This window comes from Gallus gallus, chromosome 1 (assembly GCF_016699485.2).
Source record: "Gallus gallus isolate bGalGal1 chromosome 1, bGalGal1.mat.broiler.GRCg7b, whole genome shotgun sequence".
In the NCBI taxonomy this organism is placed as follows: domain Eukaryota; kingdom Metazoa; phylum Chordata; class Aves; order Galliformes; family Phasianidae; genus Gallus; species Gallus gallus.
Window position 1 is genome coordinate 168,785,743 of NC_052532.1, and position 20,438 is coordinate 168,806,180.

At 43.0% G+C, this 20,438-nt stretch overlaps 1 protein-coding gene across 1 annotated transcript; it reads left to right on the top strand.

Annotated features, from left to right (window-relative positions):
- The first annotated feature begins 368 nt into the window (after positions 1–368).
- Positions 369–9,805, top strand: CYSLTR2 (cysteinyl leukotriene receptor 2). The gene is made up of 2 exons (XM_004938707.5): positions 369–540; positions 5,572–9,805. The coding sequence occupies exon 2, from the start codon at positions 5,599–5,601 to the stop codon at positions 6,529–6,531; it is 933 nt and encodes a 310-aa protein (XP_004938764.1). The 5' UTR covers positions 369–540; positions 5,572–5,598; the 3' UTR covers positions 6,532–9,805.
- The last annotated feature ends 10,633 nt before the right edge of the window (positions 9,806–20,438 follow it).

Genomic DNA, 20,438 nt, shown 5'->3' on the forward strand with positions numbered 1-20,438 from the left:
ATCCTTGAATTGGTTGTGCTGAATGAGATTCCTCATTAACCCCTAGAAGCATGCTTATGGTTTCATGCATTTCTGCATGAGAAGCCTGGGAAATAACTCTTCATAATTCCACAAACTACACTTACAGTGATCCACGTGAAGGATATATGAGAACCTATCCTACTAATTCAAGCAACTCCCGTTACTGGGAGCACAGATATTTAAGTGCAGCCCAAATACAGGAATCCAGACAGTTTCCAGATACTACATAGTTGCAGGGCCCTTTTCATTGGGCAAAAACTCATGCCACGCTGCCATGTGATTTGCTAGCAGCCCTCCTTGAGCTGAGAACGTTTCTCTCTTAAGAAAATGTAAGATCTATTAATCAAGACTTACTTCCTTTTCTTACTGCTGTTTGCTCTTGTGTGGCTTCTGCGTAAACAGCATTTGGGTTTTGCTTCAAGTTTTTGTGCTTCTGATTTCCAGCAACAGAACCGAAAGTTGTAAGCAACAGCAGGCAGAAGAAGGGGATTGAGCACACCAGGAGGAACACCAGCTGAGGTAAGACAAGGCTTACCTGCTTTTTCTGATGTAGATAAAATAGTTGCAGTGAATAAAATACAGTCTGCTTCTATATTGCTTGCAGTAAGCCTTGCATGTGAGAGGAGCTGTGATCGTTAACTACGTTTCTCTATGGTAAAGTTGGACTTGAGGATTTTCCTTGGCAGAAAGAAGGGTGGATTGATGTAACTGGCAGTGTTTCCAGATGGAAGATGACAGTCAAGTGGTGGGTCTGATTAAGTGAGTGTCAGCTTTTAACTCGGTGACAAAAATGTTTGGTTTGGCAAGTGTTTAAAATAAAAGAGGTCAGGAGTCTGAATTTACTTATTTTCAGCATTGTGCATGCAGCGAGGTTAATGAAACGCTACATGCTTTGGTGGATGTGATTCAGTGTTAGCTCCAAATATTGCGTTCTGTTACATTTACTCTTGGTAATGCTTCTCCTGAAACACAACACGAGCAGCAGAAGGAAGGCCAATGGGAACTTTGAGATGTGTTAGAGCTTTTGGTTTTCTCATAGTACAGATGCAAGCAATCCCAAATATAGCAGCAATACCACAACTGCCTTAGTATTGTGAATATGGGATTGTTGTGTCAGATTGTTGTGTCTTCTTCAGACAGAGGGCTGTTGTTATGGATGCACAGAGCACCGCCTTTTCCTGGTGTACAGTCGGGTCAATATATTTAATCTCTTAGGGTAAAAAAGACATGTGCTTTGAATGAATGGTCTGATACCTTTATTTATCATTGCATATGCAGCACGCCTCACTGAAAATATGTTCTTTAGGAGTTCTCCGTCTTACAGAGATCTCAGGGTTTCAGAGTAGCGGATGTGAAAGACTTCTCAGTCTGGAAATGGAGTTTCCCTTTTACACTTTTAGCAGCAGCCTCTTCCAGCTCACCTCCCCCACTGAGAGGAGATAGCACAGAGAAAGGTCCTCTTCTATCTGCCCAACCATAGACTCCCAGCAGCCCTGCTGAGCACCCCACGTGTGAACACATCAGTCGTGGTACATTCACACTATCCACCTCCTTCAGAAATCTGTAAACCTTGACTGCATCCTCCTCCTGTCCATGCTGAATTTACCCAGGCTTTTGAGTCCTTGCCATCACTGGTGCCAAATGCCCTTTCCTGTCAGTAATGGTTTCAAGTTCTATATCACGTAAGCATGGTTTAGATTATTTGCTCCAGCATTTATCGCCTTCTATTAAACTCCACTAATGCTCATCTGCCAGCTTTCCAGCATGGCATCAATGAATGTCAATGGGTGTCATTTTTTCCTCATGGAAGAACTCTGTGATGCTCCTTTGCTTCAAACACACTTCCATGTCAGACACCATTTTGTCAGACTGTGCCTTTGATGCCATCTGCCAACAAAATGTAACAGGATGTTGTTGGGAATGTTCCACATCTAATGCTGTGCCACCACCTTCTGCCTCTAACGTTGTGGGCCAAAACAGTAAAACAGGAGGCATTGCTTTTGGAGCAGCTCTCATATATATATATATATATATATATATATATGGAAATCAGTGTTGGGGGTCTGTAAGCTCCCAAGCACCAGGACCGCTGACTCACAGCCCTCGAGCTCCTCTCTCATGCTGTTCTTGTAGTTGAAGAGATGCCCTGGTGATGCAGTGGTCCCCTGAAACAGCACATGATTACAATGGTGGGTTATGTGCCTTGGCCAGCAGTCTCACATCTGAGAGCCTTTGGGGTACTCGTAGGAATGCCACCTGGTCCTGATTACTTACTGGCCTCTCATTTGCCTATTCAGTTTGGTATTTCCTACACATGCATGTCCAGTGCGTCTGGCTCCTCTGATCTAACATAGGTTTTGTTGAATTCTCTGGAATTCGGTTGTTGCTGTTGTGGGTTTTTTTGGTATTTTTGTTTGTTTGTTTGTTTGTTTTGTTTTGTTTTGTTGTTTTTACTTTTCTTCATATGCCTTCTAAAATTGCATAGACTTCTTGGTTCTGGGTCTGCTCCTCTGTCCCACAACACTGCCATTGTGAATTCTACCATGATTGCTGGTACAGTGCTCCCTCCCTCCAAAACTGCCAAATCTGGGGCCTGTGCAGCACTAAAGATCAAACAGCATCGTGTCTTGCAGACTGCAGAGCTATTTGTCCTAGGAATTAGGCATTTGTTGCATATCTTGTTCTGGTACAGCGTCACATCTGTATGAAGGAATCTGAAATTCCCTGCCATTACTACCTGCTTTCAGCTTTTCTAACATTTTCTGATGACTATCATTATCATAATAAGGAGTTTGGTAGCATAACCTTCGTATTATATATTTTCATTGTGAGAAGATGGAATGACTGTCCACAAGGACTCAGCCATAATATTTGTGTGCAATTGCTAGTTACATGGTCCTTCCTGCACAGTGCCACTCCTTCACCTGTATATCCTACACTATCATTACCATCAAGCCTGCAGCATGGCACAGAGGCTCCCATTGGTATACTTATACAGCAGTTATTTCAGAAAAGGAACCTTTTCCTTTGCTCTGCAGATGGGCTCTCTCTCCTGCCATGGTGGTTTTCAGAGCTTTGCAGTGTTTCAACTTGTTGGCTTCCATCATGGAAAGTCACATATAGAAAAAATCTCTTGCAAGGGAGCTTCCAACAGAGAAATCTTCCAGTACCACTGAAGAGAGAAACCTATTTCAGATTGTCCCTTTCTGTCCCTCTGTTTTTCCCAGAAGGACGTTAGATAGTACCACCAATAAAAGTTCTGAAGACTTTGGGGGGCCCTATAGGTCCAGTCCTACACCTGAAACCCCTCCTGTTCATTCCTGTTTTGGGAATGGATGGTATGGATGAATGCTTGGGCTATAGCAAAGCACCATCAAAAGGTCTCTTCCCTTTGCAGTACATTGGGCTGTGATGTTTCCCTGTAAAATAGGGGGACCAACTTCCATTAGAAGAAAAGCTGGTTCCTGATCCCACACAGAAAACTTTGATGTCAGACAGTAACTTTGCACTGGGTACTAAAACTAGGTTGGATGGAGCCCTGGGAAGAGCCTGATGTAGTGGGTGGCAAGGGGCTTGCTATTAAAAGGTCTTTTAGGTCCCTTCCAAGCCAAGCCATTCTGTGATTCTATGATTCTATGAAATCTCCTTGAACTGCAAAAGTTTTGTGGGGAAGCTTACGTTGTCTATCCCCTCTATTGGCCAAGAGCCTTTCAAATGAGGAGGAGATTTCCTTTAGGGGAGAACTACTGTTCAGTTTGCCCAAATCCAGACTTCAGCACTCCTACACTTCATAGACATTATTGTCATTGTTTCCTGGAGGGAAACAGGCCCTGCAGGGATGGCCACATTATTGTTGTGAGTGAAAACCCCCATTCCCCAAGCCCAAGCTGCCACAGTCCCATCCTACTACAAGAGGTAAGCTCTGCTTCTTAAAAGCCCAGCCTGGGTAAGTCCCATTTCCCATGCTCTGTCTCACAGTTTGGCCACAAAAAATAACTTCTGGGGCACATCTGGTTGCTGTATTAAGGGATCTGCACTCTGACACAGAGCCCTGAAGAGGTCAGTGGCTGCCCTAAACATAGCACAGCTCTTGTACCACAGAAAGGTATCTGAGTTCACAAATGAGCTTCCATTTACATCAGTGTTGCCAGTAGTATAGTGTGTAAGTGGTAGTCCAAAGTGCCCAAGTCTGAAGCTGTCTTTCCCTCTAGGGAGACTCCAAGAGCACAAATAATTATATTTAAAATCATGAAGCCTGTGAGGTCCAAAAAAACACATAACCTGCAAGCGTATACCACCAGGCCCTTATCATTCTCACTGGGACGTATTACAACTCTTTTTTCATGCACTGGGAAAATTCATATAGTTCTGCCTTTTAGGCCAAATTTTTTCAGTGCATTTCTGGGATGTGCTGGCAGTTGCAGAGAGGGGATTGCTGTCCCACTGTTAAATAAGTAGCAGAACTGGAGACCTCCTTTTAGGAGTTGGACTTGATTATATTTACAGATCCCTTCCAATTCAGGATATTCTATGATTCTATGATTTTAAAATGCTACTGGTTACAGATCAGCTGAGAGAAAAAAATCAGGAGTTTAGCAAGGAAATAGACTTTAATGAGAAAAAAAAATATATGATTTAGAGTGTTTTATTGATCGGTTGTTTTGATTTGATTGAAATATAGCCCCATGGGAGTGAAAATATCTCTTTCTATGGAAACAGCCTGTTTTCCACAGGCCATTTTCATTAGGGCTGCTAATGCAGGCTGCCCTGGAAGTACCTGTAGATGAATGCCTGATAGAAGAAATGAGCACATGAAAGGTTGGGAAAGTAGTAAATGAAGAAAAGACCTCACAAAAAGAGACCTAGGAAACTAACTAGAGGAAAGAAGAAATACATTGTGAGGGGGAGGGAGTTAAAAAAGAACCTTGAATGAGCACAGTATTTATGGTGTTTCTGGTCAAAACATCCTTAATTTATACATGTTGCGGTACATCAATATGTCCTTGGTATCACTCAGGCGTATTGAGTGACATGCTGTCAACAACAGATACCATACCAGGAAAATTTGGCTGGTTCGTATAGACAAATTCAGTTATTTTGACTTTTCATCCTAATTTGAAGCTCAGACTCACTGGTGGATGGTGATTTCTTTTTCTGATCAGTTTTTGATGCTTCCAATGGGTGGTATCCAGAGACTCAAAGCCTCCCTGCTGCAAAATGGCCAATGTCAAGTTGGCTTATTTTGCATTGAGAAGGTCAGGGAATTCCCTTTAAAATGAATACGTAACATCCACCTTTAAAAGACAGCTATTTCATAATTTGAGACAAAAAAAAAAACAACCCAAAAAAAAAACCAGCTGCTGTAATATTGAAACCATTTAGAGCTTACTTGGTGTGTTCATTTACAGGGACATCACAAAGCGATTACTCATTAAGGAAGCCTTAATTTCCACTGCGTCTTGTAATTTCTGCCTAGGAAACAGTCCTAGCACTGAACTCCCTGCAGAGACTGCAGCTCCACGCTCACTCTGCTTCTTTATACTTTTGCAGAAAGACAGAGAGCTCCTGCTCGAGACAATGAATTCTTCTGAGATGATGCTAAATGACAGCTCCACTAACAGCTCATTCAACTGTAGCACGGATGCCTTCAAGCAAGTCATTTATCCCATTGTGTACCTCTTAATCTTTTTCCTGGGCAGCGTTGGAAATAGCCTCTCCATATATGTTTTCCTCCAGCCTTCCCAGAGGAAGACCTCAGTAAACACTTACATGCAGAACTTGGCAGTTTCGGATCTCATGTTTGTGAGCACTTTGCCCTTCCGGGCCACCTATTACCTGTTGGGATCACAATGGGTGTTCGGAGATATCCTCTGCAGGATCATGACGTACACCATGTATGTGAACATGTACTGCAGCATTTATTTTCTCACCGTGCTCAGTGTGGTTCGATTCACGGCCATCGTCTACCCATTTAAGAGCTGGAAAGTAAGCAACATGAAGTATGCCAAGATAATGTGCGCAGTGATATGGGTCTTTGTTCTGGCGGCCTCCAGCCCTCTGCTGAGCAAAGCAATTGCTGGGTACGAAAACCCAGCCAAGTGCTTGGACCTCCACCCCAGCAGCACACACAGGCTCCTCATGATGAACAGCTTTGTCCTTGTTGTGGGCTTCATCTTGCCTTTTTGCACGATTATCGTCTGCTACATCTTTGCCATCAGAGCGCTGCTCAAGTCCAAGACTCCCCAGCGCAAGAAGGCAGTCTGTCACAAGAAAGCACTGTCAACCATCATCATCACTCTCATCCTCTTCCTCCTGTGCTTCCTGCCATACCACATACTGCGGACAGTCTACCTGGTGTTCGGTGGCTGCAGCCCGGACAATCTGTTTGTGCACAAAGCACAGGTGGTCTCGCTCTGCCTTGCTGCCACCAACAGCTGCCTTGACCCCGTGCTATATTACTTCGCTGCTGAAAATTTCAAAGCAAGAATCAGAAGTTTATACCGAAGGTAGCTCATGCAGAATTGCAGTATTACATACCCGCACCCCTGCCAAGACATCTAGACTGGTTCTATACTATGTGATGAAAGAGGCTATGTGGTGCTGACCATACTGCTCTGTGCCAGGCCCCTTGGGTACAAAAGTGTTTGGGATAAAGTTCAGTGGGGATGGCCAATGCCAAGACAGGAGCTCAGCAGTGTGGGTGATTGGAGGTCAGGTGCCTGGGTGTGATCTGTGGTCCACTTCTATTGAGCGCTATAGATGTACTTTCAATATCCACCCTCCTCACAACAAGGGAACAAAAGGGATTTGCCTTGCTACTGGAGTGCATTTCTTTCATTTCACAATACACAGACATTGATTTGAAGGGAAACTGCTCATATGAGAATCTGTCTGCTCTCCATTTGCCTGTGTGCGTGTAGAAGTGCCTGTCTTAGATGCTGTGCCACCCAACAGCTTCATAGTACCCTGCCAGATCTCTCTTCAGATTCTGGCCAGAAGTTTATACGTAATAGAAAAGTAAACTGTGAAGATACTATCTGCTGTGGCTGACTGTGTAAAGCAAGAAGAGAACCAAGTGAAACCCACGATAGCTCAGGCTGTTCAGAAAGCATTAACATTTCTAAATACGCCTCTCTGAGGAGACCACTGAGGTATTTTGCATAATGTTTCACTGATTACCAAGTGAGGTGACAATTTCCAGCAAACAGTGTGATCTGATGATTAACAATGAAGGCAGGATGGGGGCTGGCACAGAGCTGGAGGACCGGAGGTTTGGCAGCTCATCTCCATGCAAAGATCCAGAGGCAAACTAGAATTATTTAGGCAATGGGGAGCTACTCCTATGCGTGCTTTGGAAAATATCACAAAATTGCTGCCTGCATTTTTAAGTCCCTATTTTCTAACATATTTCCTGCAAATCAAAACAGTTGCAGTTAAGTGAAAACAGGGTCCAAACTCTGTTTGGCCACATTCAATGTTGCATTAAAAAAAATAAAGATGAGAAAGTTCATCATGTTTTCCAGGAGAGTAGCCTCTTGTGTGAGATCTTCAGCAATGCTGAGCCCTTCCTTCCTTGTGAAAGCCACCCAAAGGGAGGTTTCTAACAGAGAAGGTGCTTTCTCAATGCTCTGAACTTCGTTGGAGAAAACACTCAATAGAGTGAATGTTATTACTACCAAGCAAAAATAACTCTAACTAGCTGTTTTCAGCTCCGTCCCAAATTCACAGAAAACAAATCTTTGCTGGTCAGGTGGAAAAGTACTTGGCATGTCATTGGGAAAATCACACTTCTCTTGGCTATGTAGGGCTGTGTTCAATTGAAGAGTCAATGTGTTTTAGTCATTTTCTTCTGTCTTTGATGTAAGCACGACATTTTATCGTTAAATCTTAGTAATGTTCATGTTCCAAACCCTTAATTCAATACCTCAAATTGGCTTATGTGTCTTAGAGTTGACCTACTGAAGCCATATAAACACCTGCAGTGCTGAGTCCCACGCTCTTGAAGGAATAGGGAGTAATGCCTCTGAATTGCAATGGCAGCAGGATCAAGATGGGAGCTTGTGCAAAGGGAGAGCAGACAAATAAATAGAAGGAAAGGGGGCAACCTCTTTTTCTGCAGTTTTCCCTTGCCCTGAGCAGGGACAAGTGACAATCTCAGAGCCTCTGACGAGGTGTTGTACACCTTAAACGCTACAAGGGAATGGAAAGTAATTAGGGAGGTGGTTATCCTCAGCCTAATCTCACTAATGCGTTTGCAACCGTGCCTATCCAAAGGTATCCTATTAGTGAGTCATTTTGCACCTAAAGAGTAATTTATCCCACTTCTAGGGTTTTTTGCATAGAATATGATTCAACTTTGTTAGCAATTGAATGAACTGTCAAAACCGAGTTTCAATAAACTAGATTTACTAGTTGCTGAAGTTATGCTTTGTATTGATTGCACAGCTAACAGGGAGTGCAGGGGGAGAAAGACAAAGATATAGAGATTGAATGTTTGTTAAATGGTCTTATTTCACAAGGGAGAAATGTCTTTGGATGTGTGAGAGCATCCCACTGTCTTCTTCACTTCACCAAGAAAATGGTTGGGAACATGAGTCTAAATCTGGGGTGTAGATAATAGCAAAAGATTTTCTAAGTGTTATTTACTTGCAAAAGGACTGAAGATCATCCTTGCCAGAGATCCTCATGCACAGCTTTAGCATTGCATAACATGCCGTGCTCACACTCACTGCCATTTCTCCATTTGAAACCCTTGTATGTTTCTGCACACAGTGCATAAGACCAGTGATCTTCACTGTGGAAATAAAAAATGTAGTAAGAAAATCCCCACAGCATTTATTATAAAAATTGTAAAACCAGTTATTATAAAAAAAACAGTTAAATTGCTAACGGTGCCTCTGGATCCCTCAAGGGACCACCTACCCTGAAAAAAGCATTTTGATACGCTTCCTGTTTTCTAGGAGACAAAATCTATGAATAGCTACATTTGTAGAAAATGAAAGTGGTAAAATGTTGAGCTCGAGAGAGATCTAAGTATAGAAAATGATGTCTTTAAGTGATCATAAATGATTTAATTACCCATAAATGATTGTAAATATAGTTTCATATGCGTGTTTTCCTGTCATTCATGAAAGCCTTGGAGTTTCTAGACAAAGGTAATTTTTTCGTCCAAAACTACACCAGAGACAAAATAGATCTTCTGAAGTAATCCTATAGCCTGGATCACTTGATCCTCAACGCAAGGAAATATCACTCCTCACTTTTGCATTTTTGTCCTTGGAGGCCCATGTATGGCTGCCTGACGGAGCAGTATTGCAGTGCACAGGGAAGCAACACATTTCTGTGGACATGCCTCTGTCTTTTCTGTTTTCCACATGTGACTTTATGTCTTCCCAGAGGACAAACCTGCTCCTTATTGTTTTCCATATGCATTAAAAATGGAAGTGTCACAGATTAGATGAAAAAAACCAATTACTCCTCAACTAGCCAAAGGTGAAGAAAGGTCTTCCTGGGAAGATTGGTGTGAGCTGGACAAGAATTGTTGAGCAACCTGTTTTAATCTAACAGAGAACATTATTATAAGCAATGCACTATATATAGTAGTCTAAATTATAATATGAGCATTACAGTTTATACATATCATAAATTGTAATATCTGTACATTATCCTGAATATATATGGATTGGATATATAATATATATGTATTGTTTCTCATAAGGAGTATATAACATACATAATGCTGTTTTTATATAAATACAAGTAATAAATTATTACAAGCAATGCATTATCCTGTGTAATTTTCATTCTCATGACAAATCTTCTGCCTTCCTCAATGCACATCCTGTCAACAGGGCTTAAATTTTAAGCTCTTAAGAGAGTCTGGAGGAAGAAAAAATACATCGCTACTCAGCATCCCCTCTGAGCTGCATATTGCTCTGTGCTGCAACGGCATGTTGTGTTGGCAGCAGAGCAGCTGTCAGATTTTTTCCCCTTGTCTTAGAGCTGTTGATGCTCCTCTTGGTCCTTTGGGGTGGTCAGGACAAAAGTGACCTGCTACACCTTCAGCTGACAGGAGTGGAAATAAAATCCACCCAAAATAATAAAGTATAGTTGCAGTCGGGAGGAGTAGGTTGTTATTTCCACAGTGACCCCATCCCTGGACTAACATTTTGATTTCCCATGTGGTATCTGAGCCATTTTAAAAGACAGACTCTTTCAACAACTGTGATAAAAGTGCAAATGCAGATGCCTTGAAGGAGCCCAGTAACACTCTAGGCCGTTTTGCCTTTCTGGTCAACGTTGACCATACTATATGACTGCAGTTCCCTACCTCTCACACCACTGCTCTGTGTATATATAATAATCTTTCCAGACATCTGCAAAGATAAGCAATATATTTCACTGCATGCAGCTGATGTTATGTAGTTACATCTGTACATCCACCTGCCAAAAGCCTCCTTGGAGGCCAAAGGAACTAAATAGTTTCCTTCATCCCAAATTCCCTTTTGGCATGTTTTCTACCACTACATCCGCTTCCTTTGATTTCACAGCTGTAGGCAGAAACTTGCCCAAGGCTGGGGCCCAAACCTGGTCACTCAAGTCACATTCCTGCTCATACAAGCAAAAGTCAAGCCTTCATTTTCAAAGAAATAAAGCTCCGAACCTTGGTGTTTGTCATCTGTATTGCCTTATACAGGGCTTGGGTGCTGACTTAAGAGGACACAATAATCTGAAGGCTTTCATGAAGAGATACAGAGGTCTTTAAAAGTGCTTACTGCTGGCTGATTTAGGGGAAAAGTTTTACTTGGAGAATGGTGCTTGGAAAGGCACCTTTAGATGCTGCCTGTCTTTGCCACAGCATGCTACTTTTTGCTTATGGCTTTTCAGACTCCTGAGATAATCCAGAGGGAGACAACAGTAACACTTTTTTGGCTCTTGTAAGTATTAAGTGTACCTCAAATACCAGTTCCACTGAAAATCTGTCTCTTTAATATTTGTTCCCTCACACATCACAACCTGAAGAAGATGTTCTCCTTATTTACAAGCTGGCTGCTCACATCATCTCCTCGCACACTGCTAAGCTTTGCTGATTGTGAGTCAGGTCTGCAGGATCCCTCCAGAAAAAAAGGGACATGTGAACTTCAGATCAGACAGTCAGAAAACTGCATGAGGCACCACAGGCCATGTTGGTAGACCCTGAGATCATCTTGCTCCTTGCAAGCACAGAGGTGGGTTGTCTCTGTGAGACTGAGGATGCTATTTGAGCTGCAATCGCCCTGAAAGTCAAATGAGAGACCTGGGATTGGAGAAGACCTGCAGGTGTGTTTAAGCCTCTTTGTTTTAGAGTGTTGGCTTGAACATTCTATTCCTGTGAAACTGATGCAATGTATTCTCCCACGCCATTCCCATCTGCTCTTACACTTCCCTATACTGTGTAGTCCAGCTAGCTCAAGCATAAAGCTCTACCTATGTGCAATCAAATTTGAAGTTGAAGTGACTGGGAAGAGGCCAGTCTTGAACTGTACTTAGAACTAACAGCTCAGAGAAGGTGATAAGACAGAAACATCGCTTGGGTGTACTCCTTTTGTCATGCATACTGGTGGCCTGCTGGAGCACCTCCTTCCCACCTGGTCTTCCCCATCTGGTTTTCTTTTCTGTGTCAGCCAGAACATAAACGTGGGGAGGACTAATGCTCAGGGTGGGTTTGTGCTGGTGTGCTCAGATGCAGCTGGACCATGCCCAGGGAACAGGAATGTCCACAGACATGGCTGGCCAGAGCACTTGCTCCTATCATAGGCTGCCCAAGTGGGTGTGCACCTGAGAAAGGCCAGTGTAGCAGCACTGAGCTGTGTCCTCAAACACCACCTCCACCTTCTGGAGCTTCTGGACCTTTATATATGGAATTCTCCATGCTTGCCGTCAACTCAAACCTAGTGCTGTGCAAAATGGCTACATTCAATGTCTTGCCAGCAACAAGGTTCAGTGAGATTTAAATTTTTAAAAAGAAAGGATAAAGGAGTCAATCTGAGAGTACTGTTTTTTAGAGCATATTCACATTTCTGGGCTGGTTTTAAATCTTCTCTTTTAGTGATGAGGGACCACCAAAAGAGAGTGCTCCAGCTGGAGTAATAAAGGCCTTCATAAGATGTATGATGGCTCTTGGGCTGGATTATTTTTCTCATTCTCTCTGGATTTATCCTTGTAGCTGCCAAAAAAAAAAAAAAAGAAGAAGGAAAGAAAAGAAAAGCTAACATACAGCCTGCAAGCATTATCTCAGCTGTGAGCAAAGTACCCTTAAAATGATTTTTCCTGGAACTCTGGCAAGGGATGGGTTGCAAAGGGAAACCAAGCACAGATGGGGCCTTCTCTGCTCTGGAAGGCATCTTGGGCTGGTCCTCAGAAGAGGCCTGAAGCTGCCCTGCCAGGGGTGGCTGGGCTCCCTGCCTCCATGAGCTTTGTACCAACGGCATTTTGTGGTCAGGCCACATCTGTTTCAGAAAGCTGAGGAATGAGAAGTCCAAAAATTGGGTATGTTATGAAACACAGCTCCACTGCAAGGCAATCTTCCCCAGTTCATCTGCTGTGGCTGCTCAGAGGAAAATGTGGGCACTCACCTTAGCTTAGCGAATGACTTCAGGGCCCACCCAACTGCAGGTTTCATAGGGAACCAGAGACATGAGAGAAACCAAAGGCAGAGGAATAATGCCTAAGCCTTTCTCAGAAAGCATCAAATGAAAGTAAGGAATTCACAGAACCTCTGCCAGGAATAGATAGTCATGGCAACATCTCCATTTCAGAAGTTCATTTAGTTTGAATCAGTCTACCAGGAATGAACCTTGGAAGTCACTCAGGAATGTGCCCAAGTTACTTGGGTTGTGCTCATAGCTGAGAACTTTCTTCATTTTTCATAATATATTCCACGATGTTATTTTTTTTTGGCTTATTATGGGCATTATCATAGCCATCACATGGAGCCATGACATACTTGTCTTTGGACTGTGTTTATATTCCTGGTTTCTCAGTACATATTTATTTATCCGGGATTTTATGTTTAGCATCCAGTAATTAAATGCAGGAGCAGAAAATTAAAAAAATAAGATGGGCAAGCATTGTCACTTATGTAGTGTGTAGCATGCTAAGAAAAACGTGTGTGCATGTGTATATACATACACATACAGGCACACACAATGCATTTTTTGTACATCTGTGTATTTGTATGCATGACCATAGACAGTCATTTGTAAAGCCAGTGAATAAATATTTGGTAACCAGTGCTAAACTTTTCAAGATGAGTGTCTTTTTTTAGTATATTCCATTAATATCTACGACAGATTTTAAAAAATAAACTAAAACATTAAATGTTAAGAAGTTCTGTGTAAACTCCATTGGAGAGTGCTTTAATTTACACACAGAAAAGAGGGAGATCTAGAGAAAAAACAGACCCTTCAAAACAGCACTGAAGAAAGTAAAGGGATTCTATATTTATTATTCTATATTCTAATATTTAGGACTTTTAACCTAAAACCACTCTCTCCCATCAAGAACAATGTTCCCAATTACAACTAATTTATCATTGTGGAAGGCATCGAGAGAATTCCAATTTTTAAAGTAGAATGAAGCGATGAAAATGTAATACCCCAAAATAAAGATGAAATAAAATTATATTGAAGACTCAAGGGGAATTGAAATTGATTTGAAGGCCAATATAATCTTCCTCCAGTAGAAGACAGTATTATATCTTCTTCCCATATACAAATGTGTAAGAAGCAATCAAATTTTATTGTTTCAGAAAAGATGTGCTATGAGCGGAGGTGGTAACAGAACACAGATTGTTCTGCAGCTCTGGGGACTTTTGCTTATACGCTGTGGGATCGCCCAGCTGCCTCTAGCAAACACGGGAAGATATAAAATCAGATGAAAACTGCACTGATGCTGTATTTTCAAAATCCAAGCAGGATATTTAGGAAGTGCCCCAAAACAAGAAGCATGGGAAAGAACGTTAGAATATATGTTAACGTCTATGAGAGGTGAAAAAGTTAAGTCTGAGTAGGGAAGAAGTGAACACAGACACCATAACTACGTGAAGTTTTAAGCTGAAGGAGGGAAGATTTAGGTTGGATATCGGGGGGAAGTTCTTTACCAAGAGAGTGATGAGGTGCTGGCACAGGCTGCCCAGAGAGGTTGTGAATGCTCCATCCCTGGAGGTGTTCAAAGCCAGGTTGGATGGGGCCCTAGACAGCCTGGTCTAGTATTAAATGTGGAGGCTGGTGGCCCTGCCTGAGGCAGGGGGTTGGAGTTTAGTGATCCTTGTGGTCCCTTCCAACCCAAGGCATTCTGTGATTCATTTATTCTATGAAGGTCAAATTCATGTGCATGGAGCTATGTCTTGGTGCAGCCAGATGCTTTCCAGTCCATGCCAGGTAATAAAAATGAATCAATTTATTTAGACCTCAGTATTTGTGTACCGTACTGTGGTACAGAATGAACCTACATGTGGTGAATGGGGAAGCAAAGCCTGAAGTTCTGTGTGAACTGTGCGACAATCAGCAAGGCACTGCCTTAAAGAACAGGGATTTCCACCTTGCAAACCACACTGCGATAGAAATCATACCAGCACACAGTTCAGAGAAATATAAAGAGGTCACAATGAGATGACGTGCATTTGAGGCATCCCAAGCACTTCTGTCTGTGGGTAGGAGATTCACTTCAGATAACGTTGGCTGGAGATGTGTCTCGAGCAGGAGGGCTGTGAAGAAAGCTCAGTATATTTTCTGAAAACACTGCAGTACATTAGACACAGCTTCATTTTTTTTTCCCATAAAACCCAGTAAGATAGAAGTAGTTCCCCCTGGGCCTGTGATGTATTTTTCTAAGAAACCTTCTCTATTTCTGCAGCCTTTCCCTCAATTGCTCCATTGCAAGGGCTACCCCAAGCAAGCTCTCTCCCTCAGGATGCATATAGCTCAATCCTTGTGAAGGTCAGTTTCTCCTCCCTGCAGGTCGGCTGCCTGTAACACAGAGGCCATTCTGCCAGCCCAGCCTTCCCAGCACAATTGGGGTTTTGTGCATGGGTGCCAGCTGTGCGGGCTGGATATTAGGTCAGTGTTTCATAGCTGTAGTGTCAGTGAGGATGTCTCCACCTTCTCCATGAGTCATCCTGTGAGATGGAGGCCCAAGAGTTATCTGTGTTTCCGGTAATTAGAGTTGCTGGTGGTTTCCTAATAAGCTGAGCAGTGGAAAATCAGAGCTGTTATCTATCTTCTGCTGTAATTCAGATAGCATCTTCCATAAGCACTGTGATGCACACTTTCCTTCTGCTGTTTGGGTTTGGTTCACCAATGGACATACTGTGTCCTTTCGCACCATTGGAGTGGTTGGGATCACACATAGGTGACTTTAGTGATGGTTGCTTTGTAGAGCTCCTGCCATATCTAAACCAACCCATGAGACCCAACCCAGCTTTTCCCTCTCACTATACTTTGCAGAGGGATTACTGGAAAAAAAAACAGCAGCAGTTTCTGAGCTTCAGATGCCTACAAGATTAATGTGTAAGTCCTTCTGCCTTCCCCATATAGCAGAGGGAGATGGGCTTTTCCCAGTGCTGGTTTATTCCAGTCTAATGCAGGGGATGTATGAGTTGCTCCATTGACTTTAATGGCAGCTCAGAGTGATTCACTGAGCCTTTTTTCTGTCTTACAGATTGCCACTCTTGGACAAGACAAATCCCATCTTAAATCTCCCCATTCTGTTCATGAAAACCACAGAGACACAGCACTGGAAGGGATCTCCTGGGAGGTGGTGCTGTTCTGTTTCCAGCAACATCATATGCCTATGCACACAAACTGATCAGAGGCACCTGAAAAGCAGTTAGACTGCTATAGGAAAATGTTTCTTTGAAACTCTTTTTCCAGATGGTGGCAAGAAACAATTTTCTGCTTTATGATCTAAATGCAGTCATAGGTGCTTTGTTCATACATTGACACTCTCCTGCGCCTTCCAGTTTTTTTCCACATGGAGTTTATTTGCAAGATATATTGTTGAGAAGAAACACTTATGTTTTAGTCTACTGCTAGAATAACAAGGAAGAGATGTCATCGACAAGCTTGGGAAGTGGGCACATGTGAACCTAATGAGGTTCAACAAGGTCAAGTGCAAGGTGCAGATACAAGTACGGACTGGGAGAGGAACTCATTGAGAACAGCTCTGCTGAGGAGGACTTGGAGGTCCTGAAGGACAAAAAGCTGGACATGAGCCAGCAGCGTGTACCTGCAGACTGGAAGGCCAACAGTGTCCTGGGATGTATCAAAAGAGATGCAGGGAGAGGGAGGGGATTGTATGCCTCTACTTGACCTCCATGGGGACCCATTTGGAGTACTGCATCCAGGCCTGGGGCCCCCAGTATGGGATGGCTGCGGAGCTGTTGAAGCAGATTCAGGCAGAGGAGGGCCATGAAGATGATCAGAGGGTTGGAGTACCTCTCCTATGAAGGAAGGCTGATGGAATTAAGATTGTTCAGCCTGGAGAGGAGAAGGCTCCAGGGAGGCCTCATTGTGGCCTTCTGGTACTTGCAGGGAGCTTATGAACAGGAGGGAGACCCAACTTTTACACAGGACAAAGGGGGAATGGCTTTAAACTAAAAGAGGAGAGATTTAGGTTAGATATTAGGAAGAAATTCTTTACTCACAGGACAGTGAGGCATTGGCACCAACTGCCTGGAGAAGCCATGTATGCCCCATCCCTGGAGGCACTCAAGGCCAGGTTGGATGGTGCCCTGGACAGCTGAGCTGCTGGGTGGCACTGCCCATGGCAGGGGGTTGGGACTGAATGATCTTTAGGGTACCTTTCAATCTAAGCCACTCTGTGATTCCATAGATTCCATTCCATTTTCACTGTTACTTGCTGCTCCAAGGGCTCATATTTGCCCTGTGGCCTAGTAATACATCTCCGTTTGCCCCCTTTTGTTGTTTCTAACAGAGGAAGGCCATGCATCTACTAGCATTATGTCTTTACAGTAATGTCTGTTCTGATGGATAAAAGATAATGCCAAGCATCCTGGGCCAGCTCACACCCACAATGATTTTCAGAAAAACCTCAAGAGGGACATCTGGACATAATCAGCTTCTGGGCTTGGTCTGGCTCTCTTACCTAGTAATGTGGAGATACTTAAAGATAAGTGGTCTCACATTTTGCACCACTTAAGTTGTTCCCGTTTTCCATTTCCCACAGGTTTTTCACCATGAGATGTGAATTCCTTGCTTTAAATTTATTAATGTGCTCACTTTTTGTGCTAGGATTGCTGATAACAAAAATGGATGAGTTTCAGGTGTGATTCTGGAGGACCCACAGCACAAAGTTGCCCAGGCTTCCAGCTTCTTCCACCAGAACTACCAGTTGTGATCTTTAGAGAAGGACAACTGACAATTAGCCTTGTCTGTATACTTCTCTTTCTCACTCTTCAGTAGCAGTATTAACCAAGATCTGGTCAGTTATTGCCCCCCCAGTATGAAAAACTTACTAAAGATATTTGCTTTTCAGCCTCCAATGCCATCTGCTAGATCTCTCCCAGCCTCGGGAGGAAGGCTAAGTGCTGTGGCACATGGGCTGGACCAGAACAAATCTTATAAATGTTTCCTACAAATGGACAATCTCTGAAGTTATGACTATCAAGAAACTGCTGATTTGTATTAACTTGATGGATTACTTGATGGAAACTGCAATAAACAATGCCAAGAAAGAGAAGCGAAGAAAAGATGCAAGAAGAAAAGAGAAAGAATGTGCAAGGCAGGGAAAATAAATAGTGAAGAGAAAGGAAAGAAAGAAAGAAAGAAATCAGGCATAGATTTTTATTTTTTTTTTTAATAGGATAACTCATCACAGCGTGAGCCAGCTTGGGACATCATGCTTAGATGTCTGTGGGACAACTCTCTTTGAATTTCCACATTTCTGCCAGATGAGAAGTGGGTGCTGGAGGCAGAGGTCACTGATCCCACATCTGAACACCAAATAGCCTGGCCTACAGTGGGAAGAGGCATGGAGCTGGCCAGGCAAACACAGCTTCTTCGCTGCCGTCACTGAGAGCATAGGAGATCCCAAGGCGGATTCCAGCCTGGTGAGGAAGACCAGGGCAAGATGATGTTGACAAATTTATGATTTTGGTGAGCAATATCTCTGCATGGGAATTGGTGCTGGAAGCTGTTCCCTGTTTCTTGAGCTATGATTATAACAGTGTTTTGGTGTTCACTGCTAACTGCAGTTATATTTATTGATTCTCCAGCTGCAGAAAATTGGAGAAGGGGAACAGACCCAAGGAAAGGAAGAGCAAAGGGAAGGAAAGAATATACTTGAATGAAAAGAAAAAAAAAAAAGAGAGAGAGAATCAGGGTGACACAAAGGTATGAGCAAAAGGAAAGAAAGGAGACATAAGAGAGAAGGAAAGGGAGACAGAGAAAAAATTACTGCTTAATCCAGGAAGCAAAGCCATTCCGTGGCAGAGAGGACAATGCAAAATGTATGCATGCTGCAGTAAGAGAGGCAGTATGGAAAGTTTAACGTACAAGAGTCTCTCTATGAGTGGCTTACACTCATCATGTGAAGGTTAAACGTTGCATATTAGAGAAGCAGATTGGTCAGAAGAGTTCAGGAGACACTAGTCCAAAAGATTTGCCCAAATATTAGTTCTTGGAATGGAGCTACATTTAGAGCTGTGGGATGTTAACAATGTGAAGAATCAGCAGCAGTGAGCCTGTCTGAATATTTTCTCAAGGCTGTGGGGTGTGTGTGAGACAATAAGACGCATGAGTAATAGCTGGAAAGAAGACTGAAAGGCGTGATAAGAAGCAGCTTCTTTCACAGTTGGTGTTCTGCAGAAATAACACTAGTGGAGGCCCTACTTTGTGGTCTTGGCGAAACCCTGACTTAACTTGATGTCCAATGATGCTATCTGGGGCCAGAAGCATTCTGTTTCTGCTTTCGACAGGGTAGAACCTACATGCAGACTAATAAAGGCAAGTACAGGGTCCAGAACAACAGAGACTTGTTTTTCTCCCGTGTTTTCCATCACGTAGAAATGAATCAACGGTAAGTATGGGTAATTCAGAGGACAACTCTGGGACAAAGGATTATGTTTGTCCAGGCTGCTTTTATGCTTCTGACTTTCTAGCAAGGAAACCTGCTCCTTTCCTGCTCAAGACTGATCCTTTCTGCACAGGAGTGATTCTGTGTTGACATCCTAAGGAAGCACCTTGACTATTCACAGTCAGGAGGCAATGTGGCCACAGCCACATGGCCTTGTAGATGGACGAGTGGTTAAGCTCACGGACACAGACCACGTTGCACCACCTGATCTCAGAGTCAGATAAGGAACTCTGAGCCAGCGACATCTATTAAAGGTTTGAAGTATACTGTAAATGTCTAAAGGAGGGATGAAGCTACCCTTGTGCACCAGAAGCCTACGTTGGATGATCCCCTCCATGCAAAACACAATCAATACTATGAATGGCTGCATTACTTACAGCATCAGCAGTAAGAGTAGTAGCCACATTCTTGTTCTGCAAGTGCGGTGAGCAGATTTTTATCAATCTCTGGAGACTTCCAGCTGGAAGAAGAGTCCAACAAGTATGAATAGTTTTTTGCCTTGTTGCACCAATATAAACTCGGTGTAGCTCCACAGAGGTCAGTGACTTCTTCAGATTTTCACATGTGGGTCTGAATACATAATAGAAGTGGTTCTGCTGAACAGTGAAGAGAAATGAGGCAAATCCTGCTCTATCACTTAGAAATTTAGATAGCTGTTACACTGTTAACCACTGCATGCAGTTTGGTGTTTCCAAATATGACTTTTTTCAACAAAGCAGCGCAAGTTTTTAAGCTGCAGCCGTCGCATAGCAGCACACAGAATGAGCTCATAAAAGTAAATCCCTAGGTACAGATGGCTTCACCAAGCTCTTTAAATGATAAACTTTCACCTTCCTGAGCCAATACAAAAGAAGCCTATCTTCTGGCTAAAAATACACTGTACCAGTAAATTGCACACACTCGAACTGCACATTAAAATGCAGGGAGAGCCCTTTGGGATTTGAGGACAAATACGGTCCTGTGTCAGCTCTGACTGATTTAAAGCTGTTAAAGTGATGTTCTGAAACAATTAAAAATATCTGCCTGTCCTGTCAGGAGGCTGTGCTGGACTCTTGCAACTCCTGCTGTGTTAGAGTAATTCCTTGGTGATGGGATGATGCTGATGCATAGTGACATCTGATAGTGGAGGTCTGGGCTCTTACATTTCAAGCCACGAGCACTCCAGAGAAAGAATAAGAGGGGAAACGGTTGCTGTCAATCAAAGTCCTTGCACAGTGCAACGTTTGAAACTGTCAGTGCACCGGGAAAGATAAAGAGCACGGAAATTTACAGAAAGGGCTCAA